The sequence below is a fragment of the Melanotaenia boesemani genome, chromosome 17, assembly GCF_017639745.1.
Source record: "Melanotaenia boesemani isolate fMelBoe1 chromosome 17, fMelBoe1.pri, whole genome shotgun sequence".
Classification (NCBI taxonomy): Eukaryota; Metazoa; Chordata; class Actinopteri; order Atheriniformes; family Melanotaeniidae; genus Melanotaenia; species Melanotaenia boesemani.
Genome location: NC_055698.1, coordinates 27,567,869 through 27,586,626, shown reverse-complemented (window position 1 = coordinate 27,586,626; position 18,758 = coordinate 27,567,869). Strand labels below are relative to the sequence as shown.

General features: G+C 37.4%; 1 protein-coding gene across 2 annotated transcripts; it reads left to right on the top strand.

Moving 5' to 3' along the window:
- The first annotated feature begins 903 nt into the window (after nucleotides 1-903).
- Nucleotides 904-17,166, top strand: iffo1a (intermediate filament family orphan 1a). 2 transcript variants are annotated; one of them, XM_042012524.1, is made up of 10 exons: nucleotides 904-985; nucleotides 1,282-2,375; nucleotides 7,696-7,756; nucleotides 8,118-8,213; nucleotides 9,210-9,350; nucleotides 9,831-10,015; nucleotides 10,110-10,227; nucleotides 12,581-12,676; nucleotides 12,812-12,942; nucleotides 14,624-17,166. In XM_042012524.1, the coding sequence occupies exons 2-10, from the start codon at nucleotides 1,420-1,422 to the stop codon at nucleotides 14,775-14,777; spliced, it is 1,938 nt and encodes a 645-aa protein (XP_041868458.1). In that variant the 5' UTR covers nucleotides 904-985; nucleotides 1,282-1,419; the 3' UTR covers nucleotides 14,778-17,166. The 2 variants fall into 2 exon arrangements, with proteins under 2 accessions (XP_041868458.1, XP_041868459.1); XM_042012525.1 differs by lacking the exon at nucleotides 904-985 and having other exon boundaries at nucleotides 1,227-2,375.
- Nucleotides 17,167-18,758: the final 1,592 nt, after the last annotated feature.

The following is an 18,758-nucleotide window of genomic DNA, read 5'->3' as shown; positions in this document are numbered from 1 at the left end:
TATTTTGCACTAGCTTTGCAGAATGGCTTGGATCTTTTATACTGTCAGGGAACGGCTTTCTTTCAAAACAGTAAATAAACAGGACATTTTAAAAGGTACATTTACTGGAAAAAAGTACTTAATGTTTTACTTTTTCTAATTTGTAATGTGTTTGCAAGTCTGCAGGCATGCAGTTTTTCCTGAAGGAGTTACTAAGAATAAATATTATTTCTAACCCTCACAGATGCTCACTGACCAAACTGTTGAGCACACGGAAGAAATGTGCCTGGCAATTTCGGTGACTGCAACTACATCTGCACAGGATTTATATTTTATATGCTCCACGGCTCGGGCTTTTTTCTCTAAGACTGTATTTAATGTGGAGTTCTGAGGAAACGGAACAACTTAAGACAGCAAATGGAATCTTAAATCAGTGGACACTGAAACTTCTCAGAGATTTGGGATGCTGTACTTTAATTGTTTCACTACTATTGCTAAATCAGTTCAGACTTTGGCCAAATACTTAGGTGGTCTGTACATCTCCCAAACAGTTGACTTGAGTACATTAAAGAAATTGTGACATTGTAGGCCATTGACTGTGCAAGCCAAGGAATAAAAATGTTCCTGATTATCCCTGTCCATATGCAGAATATTTAGTAGATTATTGAATGCTACTCTTCACATTCTGCAGTTTTTCTCTACTTTCTCTACATCGTTCAGAGGTGGTATATAATATTAATTCTAATTAAATGAAGTAGGGTAAACAAGTTGTAGGTTGGTAGGTGTGCACTTGCTTTTGTTTCTTCTGAAAAATGACCTGCAGCACTAGTTTAAGCATTTTCGTAAGCTTATTACGGTAACACAAGCTGCTTTTGGTGCCCCTCTTTTAGAATCAGTGCGGGATCAAACAGCCGCAGTCATTCTGTTTATTTCTGAGCTCTGCTGCACCGCCGCTCCGCACTGACTTCACCGCATGAACTGGAACCAGAATTTGCTTTTCAGCCAGGTATGTTGCCTAAATCAAAATATATTTTAAAAACATGGAATGTCTCCTAAGGTCTTTACTGGGAGGATTAGAACTAAAACATGTATACATCATCACGTTTGTTCTCAGAGAGCTGCGTAAAAGTAACTCGGTTGCTAATTTGCTGCAAGGTCCAGTTGTGCGTAAATGTTGGAGCACTTTATTGTGCGTCATTAAAGATTTACACTGATTTTGGCTTTGGGTTTTGACATTTGCTGATCATGATAAAACCGTCATTCTAAAAGAAAAAAATCGTACCATCTGACTTTGGCCCACAGCTCTTCTTGGTGTTGGGGATCATCTGGTGAAACCAGGAATACGACTGCAAAAGACGCTGCAGTGTCTGAATCCAGTTTTTGTCCATAGACCTTTCCACGGAATTACCTGCAGAGTTGAATCCATATAAGTCTGGGTTCATGCCGGATTTCGAGCATTTCAGATTTTCCTATTCGAGCATGAATCCGTTCCTGGGGGAGAGCGGCTTCCTGGGTCCGCAGCAGCAGCATCACCAGATGATGGGACAAACAGACTCAGCCATCCCGGAGCCAGGCTACTTCCTTGGAGACCATGGAGGATTTGGGCCTGATGGTTTGACCGGACTGGACCTGGGCGCCCTGCCGCCGTCGGGCCTGGCCTACCTGCATCTGAACACCCCCCTCCACCGCGTGCCTCCAGCGGCTACAGCGCTCCGCAACGACCTGGGCTCCAACATCAGCGTACTGAAAACCTTAAACCTGCGGTTCCGCTGTTTCCTCGCTAAAGTGCACGAGTTAGAGCGCAGGAACAAGTTACTGGAGAAGCAGCTGCAGCAGGCGTTAGAGGACAACAGCGGGGGAGATGTAGAGAAACCTCTCACCAAAGACATGGGGGTCCAGACTGGATTTATCGGGCCTATTCCAACCAGACCGAACCTCATCCCGCTCCACAACGTCAACAACTCGGCCTACTTACCTGGTGGCCTCCTCTCTCCCACCCTGAACCCACCTTCACTCTTTGACAATAAATACCTCCTGGGAAACAACCTCAACACAGACTCGAACTCCAACCTTACCATGTCCGGCTTTTCCATCAGCCCAGCACTGAGTCCCAGCGACCCGTCCAGAACCAACATCAACGAGAAGCACTCTCATCACACCGGGACAAACACTAACACTCTTCCTCCTCCTCCGCGCTTCCTGCCCGGAACGATCTGGTCCTTCAACCACACCCGCCGGTTTGGCGTCGGAAAGGAGTCGTGCGTAACGGGGCCTGGGGTCTCCTGGACGCACCCTGACGGTGTGGGGGTCCAGATTGACACCATCACCCCGGAAATCAGGGCTCTATACAACGTGCTGGCCAAGGTGAAGAGAGAAAGAGATGAATACAAGAGAAGGTAAGGACTCATTAAACTTATTTACATTTCAGTAACTTTGTCTTTAACAAAAGTGATTCTGGACGTGCCCACTCAGACAAATACCGAGAGTTCACTCAGTCAAGTTTCTTTGACCATGTTAGTGTTCAGGTGAAGATTTGTAAGTGGAATATAAAACAAACGGTAAAAATATTAAAGGTTATTTAGGTTTTACAGGTTCATTCATTCATTCATCATCTATACTGCTTCATCCATTAAGGGTCGTGGGGGAGCTGGGGCCTAACCCAGCATTTTTAACAGGTGAGAGGCGGGGAACACCCCGGACAGGTCACCAGTCCATTGCAGCTAGGTTTTGCATGTTTTCCTCTCGAACTGCAGTCTTAATTCAAAATATATTTATATTTAGTATGTTTAATTTGTAAATGACAGTCTATGTCTTGGTCAATGTACATTGCATTGTAAAGGCCTAAGTAATGACAATATACTAATGTTCTGGTGCAATAAAAAAATAAATAAAAATAAAACTGTGGTTATGTTAGTTTGGGAGAGTTGTTGATGTTGAAATGACATGTTCAGTGTGACTTAGCTGCTTTTTTGAGAAGAATATCCAGCTCAAACAACTAAATAGAGGTGTTATGGAGTCAGGGTACAGCAGCACAAGACCTGGGCAACATACCAGTGTTCCTGCAATGCATGAAACTAACCAGTTAGGCTCTTTTATTGACCAATAAAATAAATATTGCTTTATAATAATTTTTAAGTAAAGTTGCAGTAAAATGTGTTGAGTGAGCAAATGGCAAAACTACAGTAGCTTGTGTCCTGCCTTATACATTTTTTTTGTCTTAAAACTTTAAACCTGATATATGATGGGGTCTGATAAGTATGTGTCCCAACATAACGGTAGTTCCCTGTGCAGTTTATTTCCAGGAACCTCCCCCTTTTAATGTACCTGACTTCAGGAGGTCAGTGAGTGCAGAGCTGTTATTGATACATTTGTCTTAAAAAGCAATATCATGATTAACTCATCAAAGTCAACAGAACAAAGACTCTAGTGTCATTAAAGACTGGAAATGTGTTTATATATATATATATATATATATATATATATATATAATTTCAATTTTTTTTATTCAGTTGTAAATATGTTAAAGTACCAGAGGCCGTGTGTTATTCCTCACTTGTTTCTCCTCTGTTGTACCTGGACACACATTAACACGTTTTGCTAAAAAGCTCTGTCATCACTATCAGTCTGCTGAGGCAGCATGAGGAAGGACAAACCTACAGCCACATCAGTTTCAGCAACAGTAAGTTTAACTGAACAGCACTGATACTTTGGCCAGAGTGATATTTAGATTTCTTGGGACACCAGTCGCAACTTCTTTCGCCAGTAATGTAGAATCTGAATTTGATCTCACTTCGATCATACATACACTGACGCTGTGTTTTGTATTCGGGCCTTTAAATGTCATGTCTCAACAGGAGCAAATGTTAAAAATATCTTACTTATGAAGCGTATTGCTTATGGTTTGATAAAAAGAATGCAAATATGAATACTTATTTTTATATTGGATTTAGCTTACTCATTTGTCCTACAAAGAGTGTAGTGAATTCTTTAAAAAAAAGTGATTTTGTCCATCCTCACAAAACCGATGAAAACATGTATAAATATATAAGCCAGGCTTCTAAGTGGTACTGTATGTGCAGAAGCTTATGTGACGTAAACAAACATAGGAAGAAAATGGTGGAGAATCAAGCTAAAATGCAAGCAAGTTTATTTGTAGAGCTCATTTCATGTACAAGACAATTCAAAGTGCTTTACATAAAACATAAAAAGCATTAGAGATGGTAAAAAGAAAGCATTAGAAAGTACTAAAAGGCAACAAATAGCAAGAATCACAATAAAATCATAAATTACATTAAAATTATTAAAAACAGGATAAGTTAAAAAATTAACATGCATATTTGATGCGTAGGCTCATGAGAAAAAACATATTTTTAACCTGGATTTAAAAATGTCTACATTTGGTGAAAGTTTAATCTCCACTGGCAGTTTGTTCCATTTGTTTGCAGCATAACAGCTAAATGCTGCTTCTCCATGTTTAGTCTGGACTCTGGTTTGGACTACTTGACCAGAGTCTTTGGATCTAAGAGCTCTGCTAGGTTTATATTCTCTGAACATATCACAGATATATTCTGGGCCTAAACCATTCTGGGATTTGTAAACGATCAGAAGGGTTTTAAAATCTATTCTGTGACTGACTGGAAGCCAGTGTAAAGATTTCAAAACTGGTGTGATGTGTTTAGATTTCTTCGTCCTGGTTAAAACTCTAGCAGCAGCGTTTTGGATGAGCTGCAGATGTTTAATGCTCTTTTTAGGAAGTCCTGTTAAAAGACCATTACAGTAATCCAGCCTACTGGGGATGAACGCATGGATGAGTTTCTCTTGGTCTTTCTGGGAGACTAAACTTTTAATTCTGTTGATGTTTATCAGCTGGTAAAAAGCTTCTTAGTGACAGCTTTGATGTGGCTGCTGAAAGTCAGGTCTGAGTCTATCAACACTCCAAGGTTACGAACTTGGTCAGTGATTTTTAGTCAGTCTGTGATTTTTAGACCCTTAAATAAAAACACAAATAAAAAGGAGACATTTGTGTGGACTGACAACAAGGTAGGATGTGTACATCAGTAGCATTTGCTATACAAACAAAACACTCTAATCCAACATTGGTGTAGCTATTGGCGGGGTTTGTACAGGTGGGGCTATGGCATCAACGGTTCAGGAAAGAAGTGTATGAGTTGTAAACACTGAAAAAAAAAACTATGGCATTTTAGATGTATTCACTTGGGAACCCAGGTTAAAAATCTAGCATTCTTTGGTTTCCAAAAACCCGGTTTCATGTTAACAAACCTAAACTCATCTCCATGTGGACATGGCCTAAAATTAGAAACGTCGAGGCCAGCAGTAGCTTTAAGAGAGCGAATCATTGCTTTTTAAAGGTAAGTACATTTAACTGTCATCTACATGTTAATATAATAAGATGCTTCCTCAGGATAGGTCTAAATAAAAACATGTAAATGGAGCAAATCACTGGCCCAAGGACAGAGCCCTGCAGGACTCCACACTAGAATGAATTAGTAAACTCAAATGCATCCAATTAGTCCATTTATCTTATCTTGTTCCTTTACTTTGTGATTTAGTTTCCCAGCTGGCACAGGTAAGAGAGGGTGTAAATTTAAAAATGCTACTTGCTTCCCAGCTTGCAGCATAGCTTCATGCTCCGTTGTGTCCTTTAAAGGCAAAGCAAGGTGAAAGTTAGAGCTCTTAATGGTTTGAATGGGCCTGAAACTCTCCTGGTTACTACAAAAAACAGCTGAAAAGTTGTGTTGAAGATAGTTTATTGTTTTTAAAAGCTATAGAATCTCTAAACCTTCAACTGTTAGTTTTCATGCATGTTCTTCCCCTCAGCAAGTTAAAAAATGGACGTGTTTTTTTTTAGATACTTAACAGGTCATTTCACCTTCTGAAAAGGTAACTGAATTTTAAACGCTGTCCAGTTTTTTAGTTTGTGCTTTGAAAACCTAATTTGAGAGCCTAATTTTCCTGTTAAAACTTTAAGAAACTTTACATTTTCATCATGTTTTGGAATAAATGTCTCAAAGTCTTAAAAAATGTAAGTGCACTAAGCTCAAAATGGCTTCATTGCTGTGAGATTTTAATAAGAAAATGTGCAGTCTATGCAGACCAAATTTACAGTGTGATGCTGCCTTTAACTTAAGAGCCTTTCTTCCTTTCTCTCTTCATCCTCCTGTGTTTAGTCTCTTTACCCCTCTCCTCTCTCAAAAATCCCTTCCTCTCCTCCTCCGCCTCCCTGCTGAGTTTTATTTTACTACCTGCAATGCAGCACTGGCCTGTGACCACCAGCAGTGATGTCACCCACTCTGCCATCTCCCTCTCTGCTTCTCTGTCATCTCATTCCTTACCCTTTGGTATCTTTGACTTATTAAATGTTTCCCTCTCCATTTTTTATGTGCCCTTGCTCTCTAAATCTCTCTGCTTCTGTTAAATTGCTTCCTTCTGTCCTTGCCGACTCCTCGTATATCTCTGCCTGTCAGCCTACGCACACACCTTGTTTCTCCTCCCCTCTTCATCCCAACTAAGTCTCCACAGCGTCACACAGTCGCTGACATCATCAGCTTTGTCATGTTACTGGTCACCACCAAACAGCACAGTAGCAAAAACCCTGTATGGATTTCTTTCTGTTGTCCTCTCTGTTCAGTTAAGCTCAAGATGATCTCACTGCTCACCTGCAGCGAGGCCATTAAAGCTTAATGCATCATTTGCAGTTATGTGAAAATTAAAGTGCATCCTCTTTTAATTTTTACATTATATATATATATATATATATATATCAAAATAAAATCCTAAAATTCACCTCTTTGATTGTTGTCAGCAAGTTTTTACATCATCCAGCAGTTATTAAATCATCACAGCGGATGAGTGATTAAATATAATCAGCAGCGTTGCTGCAGAGCCACGTGTTGAGACTTTAAAACAGATCAGCGACAAGGACATCAGCTGCCACTGTCTCTCTCTCTCTCTCTCTCTCTCTGTCTCTCTCGCTCTCGCTCTCACTCTCACTCTCCAGCTATCATGTCTGAATGTCTAATTCTTACTTGCACTGGGCATTTTTATTCTAACATTAAAAAAGTACTTTACATCCCTTTTTATTCTCCGTATCTCCAAAGTGATTAACCCTGGTCATGTTTGCATGCAGCAGCAATATTTCGGTATTAACCCATTTAAAACTATTCTGCCATGTTATCAGCATTTTGTGATCACTTTTACCTACACAAGGTCCTATTCAGCGTAGGTAGTACAGATTAAGCAGTATTGATCTTTGTCACATTATCTAGACATTTATACACATTAATTGCACTCTCGCATTCTAGCAGAATTTACAGGCACCACCGTGTGTTTTGGGCTTGTTTTTAGAGATCTGATTACTTGTTTTTGTCAGAACATCTGGTAACACTGGCTCCAGTGAAGTTCTAGTGCAGAAAAGGAAGATAGTAAATCTTTTTATCAAATATAGGTGTTTTTAGGACAGTTGTTTTGGATAGGTGTAAACATTGCATTCTGAACAATCTGTTGGCTCCATGATAAGACTTTTTAAAATTTGCCATCAGAAGATTTTTACTGTAAAACCCACAAAAAGTCTTTCTTTAGTCTTTGGGGAACTCCAGGCATGGAAATGCATCTTTCTGTGATTATAACAGTTTCTCTGTGTGCTAATAAAATCTGACTAGTTTGAAAAAATCCTTGTGAAAAATGATGTCTTTATAGATGGGAAGAAGAGTACGCGGCCAGGATGGACCTGCAAGAGAAAGTGGCTGAACTTGAAGAGGTATGCAACCAGTTCAGAATTTAAACTGAAATATTTCTTTTTAGGGAAAAGTTTTGATTTTAGGTGCACATTCAGCTGCTTGCAATATAGTTAGATTATCTTACCGGACCAAATGATGGACATGATCTTTCAGATTTAAGTGGGATTTGGCTAATAATGATTTAACTTTAATAGTTTGCATCAGCTGTTTAATTCCTTATGTTTTTTTTTTTTTTGTTTGTTTGATTGTTTTTTTTTTTTTTTTTTTGTTTGTTTTAAGTCGACTTGAAGAGACACATGCACTTATCAGTGCATAACAGATGATAAACTTTGTAAGCTTTTCTCCTCCAGCAGTTAACTTCAGAGTGTGTGTGTTTTGTAGGACCTGCAGGAAAGTGAAGTGTATCAGGATGAGCTGGCTCTCAGGGTGAAGCAGCTCAAAGCAGAGCTTGTTCTCTTTAAAGGACTCGTCAGCAACGTAAGTCTGCTCACAGATGTGTTTCACTTTTTTTAAACTTACAGGAAGGTTTAAATGAGAGATTATGAATCCACACATGTTTGAAATTCTTCATTTCGATGCAGTCCAAATGTACAAAAGCGTAGAGTTGTCACCCGAATAAAAATAAATTGTGACCTTATCACGTTATAACATATGTTTTATTGTATAAACATGAAACACAAAGTTCTGTAAGCAGATGTCTTTGCAACATCGAAATATTGGAGCAAAACACATTTTATTGAAATTACTCTCATCAAGCAAAATTATTTCAAATCATTTTGTAAAAGATTAATTGTTTTACTCTGTTTAATTTGTTGTACACTCAGGAATGTGGGAAAATTATTAGCAACACAGTATGTGTGCTTAGGGAGGGTGTATGCGTGTGTGTTGCTTTACATTAGGCCTAGCTGTCTTTTGAAACTGAAGTTAAAATGATAATAGCTATATGCACCGTTGGAACGGGGAGAATCAAGCTGCTGACAGGAAGATGCAGTCCTGTCTGGTTTAAGGATGCAACATCTATGGCGACGAGAACGTGCAACAGTGTCCTCCAAGCTTCACCATTGTCCAGCCTCTCCTTGTCTCAGCCTAGCAGGAAGTACAACTCAATTCCATTTAATAAATTAGACGTTTCTCCGATCTATTGCATGTAGACAAATTCTGTTTATCTTCCAAGTTTTCACCACAAAATGTATCATGTTATAACATAATAAGTTTCACATTTTTACAATATAAACTATCATGTGATAACGTGATGAGGTGCCTTTTTTTTATCTGAGTAACAGCTCTACGCTTCCGTACAAATGTCATTTTACACTTTACAAGTATTTACTGTTGACTCACTAAAACGTACATTCGCCTATAATTATGCTTATCATAACATAGCTCAGTAAATTATTGCTTTATTCTGCAGCCTGCTACCAGATTTATGTGAAACACTTGAAACCAGAGATGAGTTTTGTCTATTTGCTTCAGAATCTGTCAGATCTAGACAGTAAGATCCAGGAAAAAGCCATGAAGGTGGACATGGACATCTGCCGGCGCATTGACATCACTGCCCGCCTCTGTGATGTCGCCCAGCAGAGGAACTGTGAAGACGTTATCAACATGTTCCAGGTACATATCTGCAGCAATCAAGTCTCCACCTCAGATTGTTGGAACCATTTTTTCCTCAGGCTTTACTTCAGCTCTTAGTGTATCATTTAGTAGAAGCTGGACTTAATGTCTACTTTTCTTACATATATTTCATATCATGTCATATTTTTCAGCAATGCCCTATTTTGAAGTCTAAAAGTAAATTGTCTACAAACACATCTTTTTTACACAGACATCTGTTCACATGCAAATCATCTAAATTTACTGGTAAACCCGGTAAATTTGTGGAGTAGGGTGGGTGACTTGTACCTGGGCCAATCTTTATGTATTAGCCGTTAAACTAAGCCAGACTTTCAGTTATATCCTTTTTCCTTATTTTGTATTTTTTTGTGTTGCTTTATCCATTATGTACAACACTTTTTCAGCTGTGGTTGTTTTAAAGGGCTTCATAAATAAAGTTGAGTTGAGTAAAACCACTGTATACACATGTTCATTCATCAGGTAACCACGCCTCCCTCCACTTTGAGCCGCCGTGCCAGGAACCTGAGTGGGCAGTCGTCAAAGGGTGGGGATGGAGAAGAACAGAGCATGTCTGAGAACGAGGGAGGCGGAGCCAAAGATGAGGAGTCGTGCAGCACATCGGCCAATCAGATCAACGAGCAGATGCAGAGGATGCTGAATCAGCTGTAGGTATCGCCAGTTTGAAAGTTTCTGAAGCAATAATCAAAAAAAACGTTTAATCATCATGTGACTGGTGTGTGTATGTGTGTGTTGTCCAAGGAGGGAGTGTGAGTTTGAAGATGACTGTGACAGCCTGGCCTGGGAGGAAACAGAAGAAACTCTTCTACTGTGGGAAGATTTTCCTGGATGCACACTTGGAGTGGAAACACAAGGAGAGGTACACACACGGATTTAAACTGAATTATTCTTTAACCTGTTAAAACTTGAGTTGTACCATCATGAGATGGTGCCAATCTCTGATAAAATGGCAATTTTAAACCTCACATGAACTGTCTGTACTCTTAGCTCTCTAATTTTAGCAAAGTAGACCTTTTCTGAGATCATGTGCCCTTATTGTACTCTGATTTGATAGAGGATAAGAGCTATAGCTGCATCATTCCTAAGGAATATTCATCCTGTCATCCTGAAAATGTTTTTTAAGGCAAGCCTGAAACATTTTTCATTTGTGCCATGTGCCATCTTCATTTATTTGTCACTTCATATGAAGAAGTAACACATAAACCAGACCATACCATTTAATTTCTAAACCACTTTAAAAACAACAGCTGACCAAAGTGCTGTACAATAAATTTAATATAATATACTGATTATTTCATATTTAATATACACATATGAACTAATTTCACAAGTTTTCCCTTTACTATAACTCCAGAAGTATTCAAAAAGACTCATTTTATATGGGGGTGAAATTTTCAAGCATAGGCCTAAAAGATAGAGACAGAGTTTGAAGGGTTAAGTTGTCAGTTTTGGTAGTTTTTTCAAAAGTTTGAACCCCTCAAAAAAAGATTAAGACACATTCACAAGTTTTGGAAAAACTCAAGTTAAGTCAAACAAAATGAAAAAGGTAACTTAAAATCAGATTTGGTGTCAACACAGCTATTAAAAAAAAGTTTGAGACGTTTCTCCTTCAGATGGCGCAGGAAGTCAGTTTGCTGGTTTTTTGTCTTTTCTAGCACAGATAGGACAATTAAAAAAAAAAAGTAGTCAATCCTCATGTTTCAACCATAAAATGAAAGATAAAGCAAACAATTAAAAATCACATTATTGAATTGTATGTAAAAATGTTTCTTTTTAATTTTTTTTTTGATTCCTTAATTAAATATTTCATCAAATCATTTAAACTCTAGTTTTAATACTGTTTAAAAGATATTTCATTTTCATCTTTCTAAAATTTTATAGCTCACATTAATTAATTGCATTAACATTTACATTGATATTGCATAGCTGAGTAATGGTTTAGTGTCAGTGAATGAACCCTGCAGACAACCAACTCAAAGCTTAGAGAAAGCAGAAGCCAAACATATGTACGTAAAACTGAATTTACATGCAATTATGTTTGATAAAATGGAGATAAAACTAAAATAAAATGAATTTTTTTGCTTCTAAAAGTTTTAATTAAAAAAAAATTGTACAAGAGTGAGAGAGGCTGCAGAAACAATCGGCTTCACATGAAGCGGTTTTTCTTCTACAACAGTCATGATTTTCTCAGATCTAGTCTCCCACATTTAGGGAAGGAAGGTGGCCGGTTTGACCTCGCCCCACTGACATGACCTGATGAATGAGCTCTTTTTAGTCCGTTGTAATGATTAGTGCGCAGGTTTGTGCTTTTTTTGTTGTTGTGGTCAGTCTAATGACACAGATTACTAGTTCATCCTGATGACGTCAAAGCTTTTCAACTACATAAACCTGCAGAGGAAGTCAATAATCTGCTTAATGAAGCACCAAAAGGAGCCGCAAGGAAACCGTAAGAGATTAAAAGATTTCAGTGTAACTGCAGAGCATTCACGCAGATGTCTTCAACCATTTATACTAATAAGAAATTCCTTTATTTTTCTTTTAATTCACAAAATAAGCCCCTAAATTTGTATAAACTGCTCTACTTCTTTATATTGGTGGCAAAAAGGCAAGTTTGACAGGAAATTAGTCTTTCCAAATTTTAATAACAAATTAGTTTTTTTATTCTCTAAAATTTTTATTTCACGTTACCCCCTTTCAGTCATTTTCATTAATCTGACGGCAACTTAAAAGCACCTGCTCCATGTCTGAATGAGCATCCTGCTGTTACAACGTAGTCATCACGAAGCCAGACCTAGTAAAGTATACAAGCAAAGCAAAAGGCTAAACTGATGCAGCCATTTCAGTGGACAGACGAACTCAGCAGTGATGGGTCATCATTCATCAGAGTGCAAGCATAATGGTGGCTGCTATTTTAATATAATACTAATTGTTAATGCTCCAACTCTTCATTTCTCATTAAATATGGCTAGCAAGTATTTGTGCAGACAGTCAATCGAAGCATCAGTGTCCCTGAAAAACATCTACCATCTACCTTTTTGGATGCTAAATTAAATTAGAGAAATGTTTCTATATTTTAAGCACACTCTTTATTAAATAACACAGATGATAAACTACTGTGATGTTGGGATTATTTGCAAACTTTTTTTTTTTTCCCTAAAATGTTATTTTCTTCTCTCTGTCCCACACTGACAAATGATGCATGCTGCATCAAGGTGCAGGACGAGTCCATCGAAAAAGTGATTAAAGACACAGAGTCTCTGTTTAAATCCAGAGAGAAGGAATACCAGGACACTATAGACCAAATAGAGGTGAGACGTTTACACTCTTATGGGTCATAAAAATGGCTGAGGAAGGTCAAACTGCCTGCTTCAGTGGAAGAAGAAAGAAGTGAAACAGAACTGTAGAAGCTCAATGTCAGCATCTGTTCCTGGTGTCCTTTTCAGCTGGAACTGGCCACGGCGAAGAGTGACATGAACCGTCACCTGCACGAATACATGGAGATGTGCTCGATGAAAAGAGGCCTGGATGTCCAGATGGAGACCTGCAGGAGACTCATCACGCAGAGTGGAGACAGGTAGCACACCGGAAACAACCTTTACATGGAAGGACTTAATATAATAGATGTTAATAGGATTTAACTTTATGTTTCTAGTTTTGTAGATACTCTGAACACTGTGGTTTAAAGCATTCAGTGCTGACATTAACCATAAAAGCTGCAGCAGGTAAAAAGTCTGATTCATGGTCCTCAATCAGCTGGAGTGATTCTAGTGTGAGAGCAAATCTCTACCCATGAAATTAAAAACAGCAACTGCAGAAAAATTCTGGACCCTAAAGATCAGCAATGCTGCTGCCACAGAAGTGCTGAGAAACCTGTTCAGACAGAAGGAATCAACAAGCAGCTTCTTCTCACCACACCAATCCCACTGAGACACACTGAGACTGCCTACCATAGGCAGATCTGCTAAGATACACTCTGACAGAAATGTACACAAATCAAAATATAAATCCAGGGAAGCAACAAGAGAGGTTTGAGTTTTTAATCTGACCTTTTATTTATTTATTTATTTAGTCAAGTAACCAAAAAGACCGTTTTAATTTACAGCCTTAAGCCCTAAATGCTCTTTTATTAAGGATCAGCACCACATGTGCATTTAAACAGTTGACTGAAATTAATGTAGCTGTATATTAAATTAAATGCGCTTAAAACAAAATTAATGAAAAATACTTTTCAATGACCATAACAAAAATACAGTTGTGCAAAATCCAAAGAGATGATACTTTTAACTTTTAACAAGCTATGTCGATATAAACGATATTCCCTCATTCTACATTGTGTGTAATAAAGTCTCAACACATTTGAAAATCTTGATATATTGGCCACCCTTCTTTAAAGTGTGTTAGCCTGTTATTTTAATTTTGCTGCTGTCATATTTTATTTTATATTCAGATTTAGTGGTTGACTTTGGGAAAAGGATTTAAATTTAGTATGATGTGATTGTGGATTTGCTTTTCTTTCCAAATGAAAAATAGACTTTTAGCTCTGTGATTTTAAGGTAATTTAAGGTGAATTAATAATATGTAGCTTGCTTGAATTCCGGGGTCTTGATTTGCTTGCAAGTGGGCAGATTCTGGTGAAAACCCCATTAGGTTTTCGACCCTGGTCAATCAATAAGCCGTTCTTCTTCTTTCTTCTTTCTTCTTTGTCAGCAGTTGTTTTGGGGAAAATCACCCCTAGTGAGCAGCTGTTGTAACTATTATCCAGACAGTATGGTCCAGTTGATTGAAGTGCAGTGTGAAAGCAAACCAAACCAACAAAAGTGCAAAAGTTTTTGGAATTTCCTGCCCAATCAAACCAAGTCCCCCCCAGACTATCCTGGTGTGAATGTAAATGTTTGTCCATAAATCAATTTACCTTTAGGGATCTATGACTGTTCCACTGGCATTTGCACTGGCATTGGCCAGACAATCGTAGCGGTACTTTTCACAGACTTCTACACCGCTCTACATGATTGGTTAGGAATATGAGAAATCCAATTGGTTCTTGAAATGTGGGACAAATGTTTGTACTTGTAAAATATTAAGACTTGCAGAATTAATCTGTACTTGTAGATTTGACCTTGTACCTGTACTTGTTAGTTTCAACTCTGAAGATACACGTTACAAAATGTATGTCCCTTTTCTAGTTCCATAGTTTAAGAGTTTATATTGGACACCAGTGTGTTGCTGCATTCATCCATCTCTGTTCTCCTTTACAGGAAGTCCACCTCCCTCATCACTCTGACGGTGGATGATTCGGACAGCGAGGAGAAGGACAGGAAGAAGCCAGCTCTACCTGCCAACTCTGAGAACAGAGATTCTTGCTGCGATATTAATGCTGCCATCCCTCCTCTGACTTGGAGAAAACCCTAGCACACACACACACACGCACAGCTTATACTTCCTTTAGTGCTGCTGATTGATGGGAAAACTAAACTTTCACACATCTAAGATTGTGTCTCATTTTGGTCACTTATAGAAGGAATTTTAGAAACAGCAACTGCAAAGTTTTTTGTTTTTGGTCCCTCATTCTTTGAGCTGTATTTAAGCAGCCTGATGACGCCTGATGTCAGAAACCAACCAAGCGGCAGAGCTAAAGCAGAAAGCTGAGTCATTTCTGTATGAAGCCACAGAAAGTTTCTCCAGCTTCATTCTAAACCTAGAATTTGCACACAAATATTTGCAATAGTCGTTTTCATTGTAGTAACGAGAAAATTTGAGTTACATTAGATAAAGCATTAAGTTACCAAGCTTATGTTAACTGCTGCCCTCTTGTGGTTACTGACTGTAACTACACCAGATGAATAAAGGGGAAACTGCACTTTAAGACTGATTTCTCTCATTTAGTCTTGTGTGATGAAATGAACAGGATGTTCTGTTTTTTTTTCAATTATTATTTTGCACACTGATCTTGCTGTTATTTGCAGGAGTCACTTATTTGCACAGTCAGTAAAACTGCCTTTTAACAGCAGAATTATAACAGTGTACAGAAAGGCAGCAATGCACAAAGAAAATAGCTGGCACAAGGCACTAAAACAGAATGTTTTTATTATCATCTACAGTTATGTACAGCTTTAAAATATTTAAAATTATAATATAATGAATAATGAATTGATCACCCAGAAGTTATTTTGGCAATTTTCTTTATGATTTTGAGCTTATAAAGCTGCTAAAGCCCAACTTGCCTTAAACTGATATCCAGCAGTTGAGGAACATGGCACCCTCAATGTTGACGTGACAATTAAGACAATGTTGTGAAGGTTCAATGCTGATGTTTGGCTTTTGAAATGGCACATTAAGCTACTTGAATCATCAATTTTGACCGAAATTATTCGAGGCAGCTTATGTAAACTTTGATTTTTCTTCTGCATTAAAAACAACCAACTTAACTCTCGAAAGAAACGTAAATGGCCAATTGTTTTTGCAAGTTTAAGATTAAGAGGACAGACATATTTATGCTGAGCTGTTAAAAAGATCCTTGTGGCAGGTTTGTAAATACTGATTCTGGTTGAGAAAAATAAAAATTATAATAGCTAAATGTTGCATTTTTAGATCATAATGATACTTAAAAGGTAGAAAAATGTTTCGACTTACAGATATTTTGATGCCTAGACAAATTCTAGAAGGAATTTGATGCATGAGTTCTGAATGTTTGAGGTTTCAGTGACAAGGGATATGATGGCTGAATTTTTTCTAAATTATCTTTCCATTCTGGACACTGTCCTTACATGATCTAAAAGGTGCAGATTTTTCTTTTTTATATATTTATAATTTTTTTTTTGTTGTTGATAAGTTGATAAGTTCAGTTTTTGTTTGAGAAAATAAGTGTAAGAAAAATCTGGATTCAGCTTTCTCATTGATATTATACAACTTTTTTTTTGTCACACCTAAAGTGGTAGCCATTCTCCATATTTAGATTTGTTACTATAGTTAGTAAAAGTAAATAAATACAACCAGTTTTTCTGTAAAAGTGCTGCAACATGTGACAGATTTGTTAAAATATTTTTCTGTCCTGTAAATGATACCATTTGTGAAGGCTAAATATTGTATTTGATGTAAATGACAATGCTGTGTACACTGCTGAACTACGAATGCTGCAAGCTTCATGTCCAATTGATGTAAACTTTGCAGAGAGTGATGCAATTTCACATTTTATCTATACCATTGTTTAAAATATTGAATTAGACTTATCAGTTGTGGTGTATTCATAATGCTGGCTTCAATATTTAAGTGAAAAGGCAATTTCAGGAAGGGTTACTTTAAGGGAGTTGTTGTATTTGTACACTATATGGTGGTGAAAAAGCCGTCGTACGAGTTTTAAATCTTCATTCTGTGAGTTGTTTTTTTTCTCTCTCTCTGCCTCATTTTTAAGTTCAGCTCATGATACCTTATTCACATCTTCAATTACATTAACATTTGCTAGCTCAGTAACTTGCCATGTTCATCACAGAAAACAGACTTATTAGAGGAATATTTTTACTTTTAGTCCACTTTTCTTCACTGTGTACATTTACATGTGTCCCAAACTAAACTGAAAACCTCTCAAATAGCTTGTTTCTACAGTTCTGCACTTTTTACACATTTATCTTTGCTCAGTGAAGAAAGGGGCTGGAATTAAAACAGCATACTCCTTAAATATCAAGAAAAACACAGAAACTGTCTTCAGAAGACTTTCCAGAACGCATCGCTCACCATGTGAAACAGTGCAGTCGCTGCTTTAACTGAACTGTTTATCTGTATAGTCTGATGTTAAGAATACAGAGAGAGGGGGAGCAGAAAAAAATAAGAGCTCAATAAGCAAAGTAGAATTCAATGTGGCTCTAATAAATGCTAATTAATCAGAGTAACAATACAGAATCAAGTGGGGAGTGAACTAAGATGCTGCAGGTTTTACCCTAAGGAAGTAAAACTGTCTGAAATGTGTGTGAATGAAGTGCCACAAAGCAAACCATGCCAGACATGTTTGGTGAAGAAATTGTAGGTAGATTGGTTCTGTGGGTTATTTAGCTTTGGGGTGCAGAGCTGTATGTTTGAACAAATTGAGATGATGCACAGAATAAATTACATCCAAAACATCTGTTGTGTTTTTCTTTATGTAATCTTAACTTTAATATATCCATTTAATACTTCTACCTTATTTTCAGACAAAAAGTTTAAATCGTGTGTGTATTCATGGTTGTATAAAATCAGTTAACATTTTAAAAAGTATGCTGCAATAAATCACGTATGATGAAATATTAACCTTTTATAACCTGCTGTCCCCTAACTGGGAGATCTTAAGACAGTGCCAAACTTTACCAAAATAGCCTGAAATGAACTAAAACTTCTCGGATTTTGTTCTGTTTTACTTTAGAAGCACTTATAAATACTTCAGATACTACAGAACTAAAGGTATTTGGGAAAAGAAAAGGAAGACAGTCTGGCTTGTAGATTGTTACCTGCTAAAATTTCCACTATTTTTATTTCAGTGAAAATCATTTATTATAAATTTAACTGAACGTGTTTAATCATACATATTTATTTAAATTGTTTTTATTGCAGTTTTTCTTGAAAATGCGGAACTAAAATAAGAATTTCTTTCCTAAAAAGGAACAAAAAACCTTACTAAGCAGTTACTAGTCTGCCTGGCTGTTTGCATTTTCCAACCTCCACCACCACCACATTTAGTCTTTTCTTCTCCAGATCTTATTTTAAATTTCCCTCCAGTCAGCTGCACTTTCTTCAGATTACAGGCATGTCCCAATACTATGACAGATTACCTGGATGGGCATGCAGGACGTCCTGAGTAGAACAAACAACTTCACCACAAATCAATGAAGAGGAACGAACAGAGAGTAGAAAAAAGCTGCCCAAGGAAAACAACTGTGCTGTGTCAATACATGACACTCAGCACTCTGTAAACTGCTGCTGGATGTCTTTACCTCAACCATCCGTTTCCTGACTGTGTTTATACAGGCATCAAGACAACCAATAACACTCACTTTGTAACCAAGCACATTTTACATATATTTATTATGTCTTTTAAGTTAATTCCTGTGTTGTTTTTTTAAGGTGTTAAGAAAGTGTGCACAGCGTCGGAAGCATGTGTGACAGCCTTTTACTGCGATCTTATATGTGCATGTGACAAATAAACAACTTGAACTCGAACTTGACCATGACCTAAGACACTGAGCACTATCCTGCTATTATACTACTTCCATTTATGGGTAACTTGGAAATTAATATAAATACATCCATCCATCCATCCAAACATATATACAACAGCACATAAATACAACCAAACAAGACTTTATATACATTTATCCATGCATTCATTTATACATACATACATAAATACATACATAGATACATACA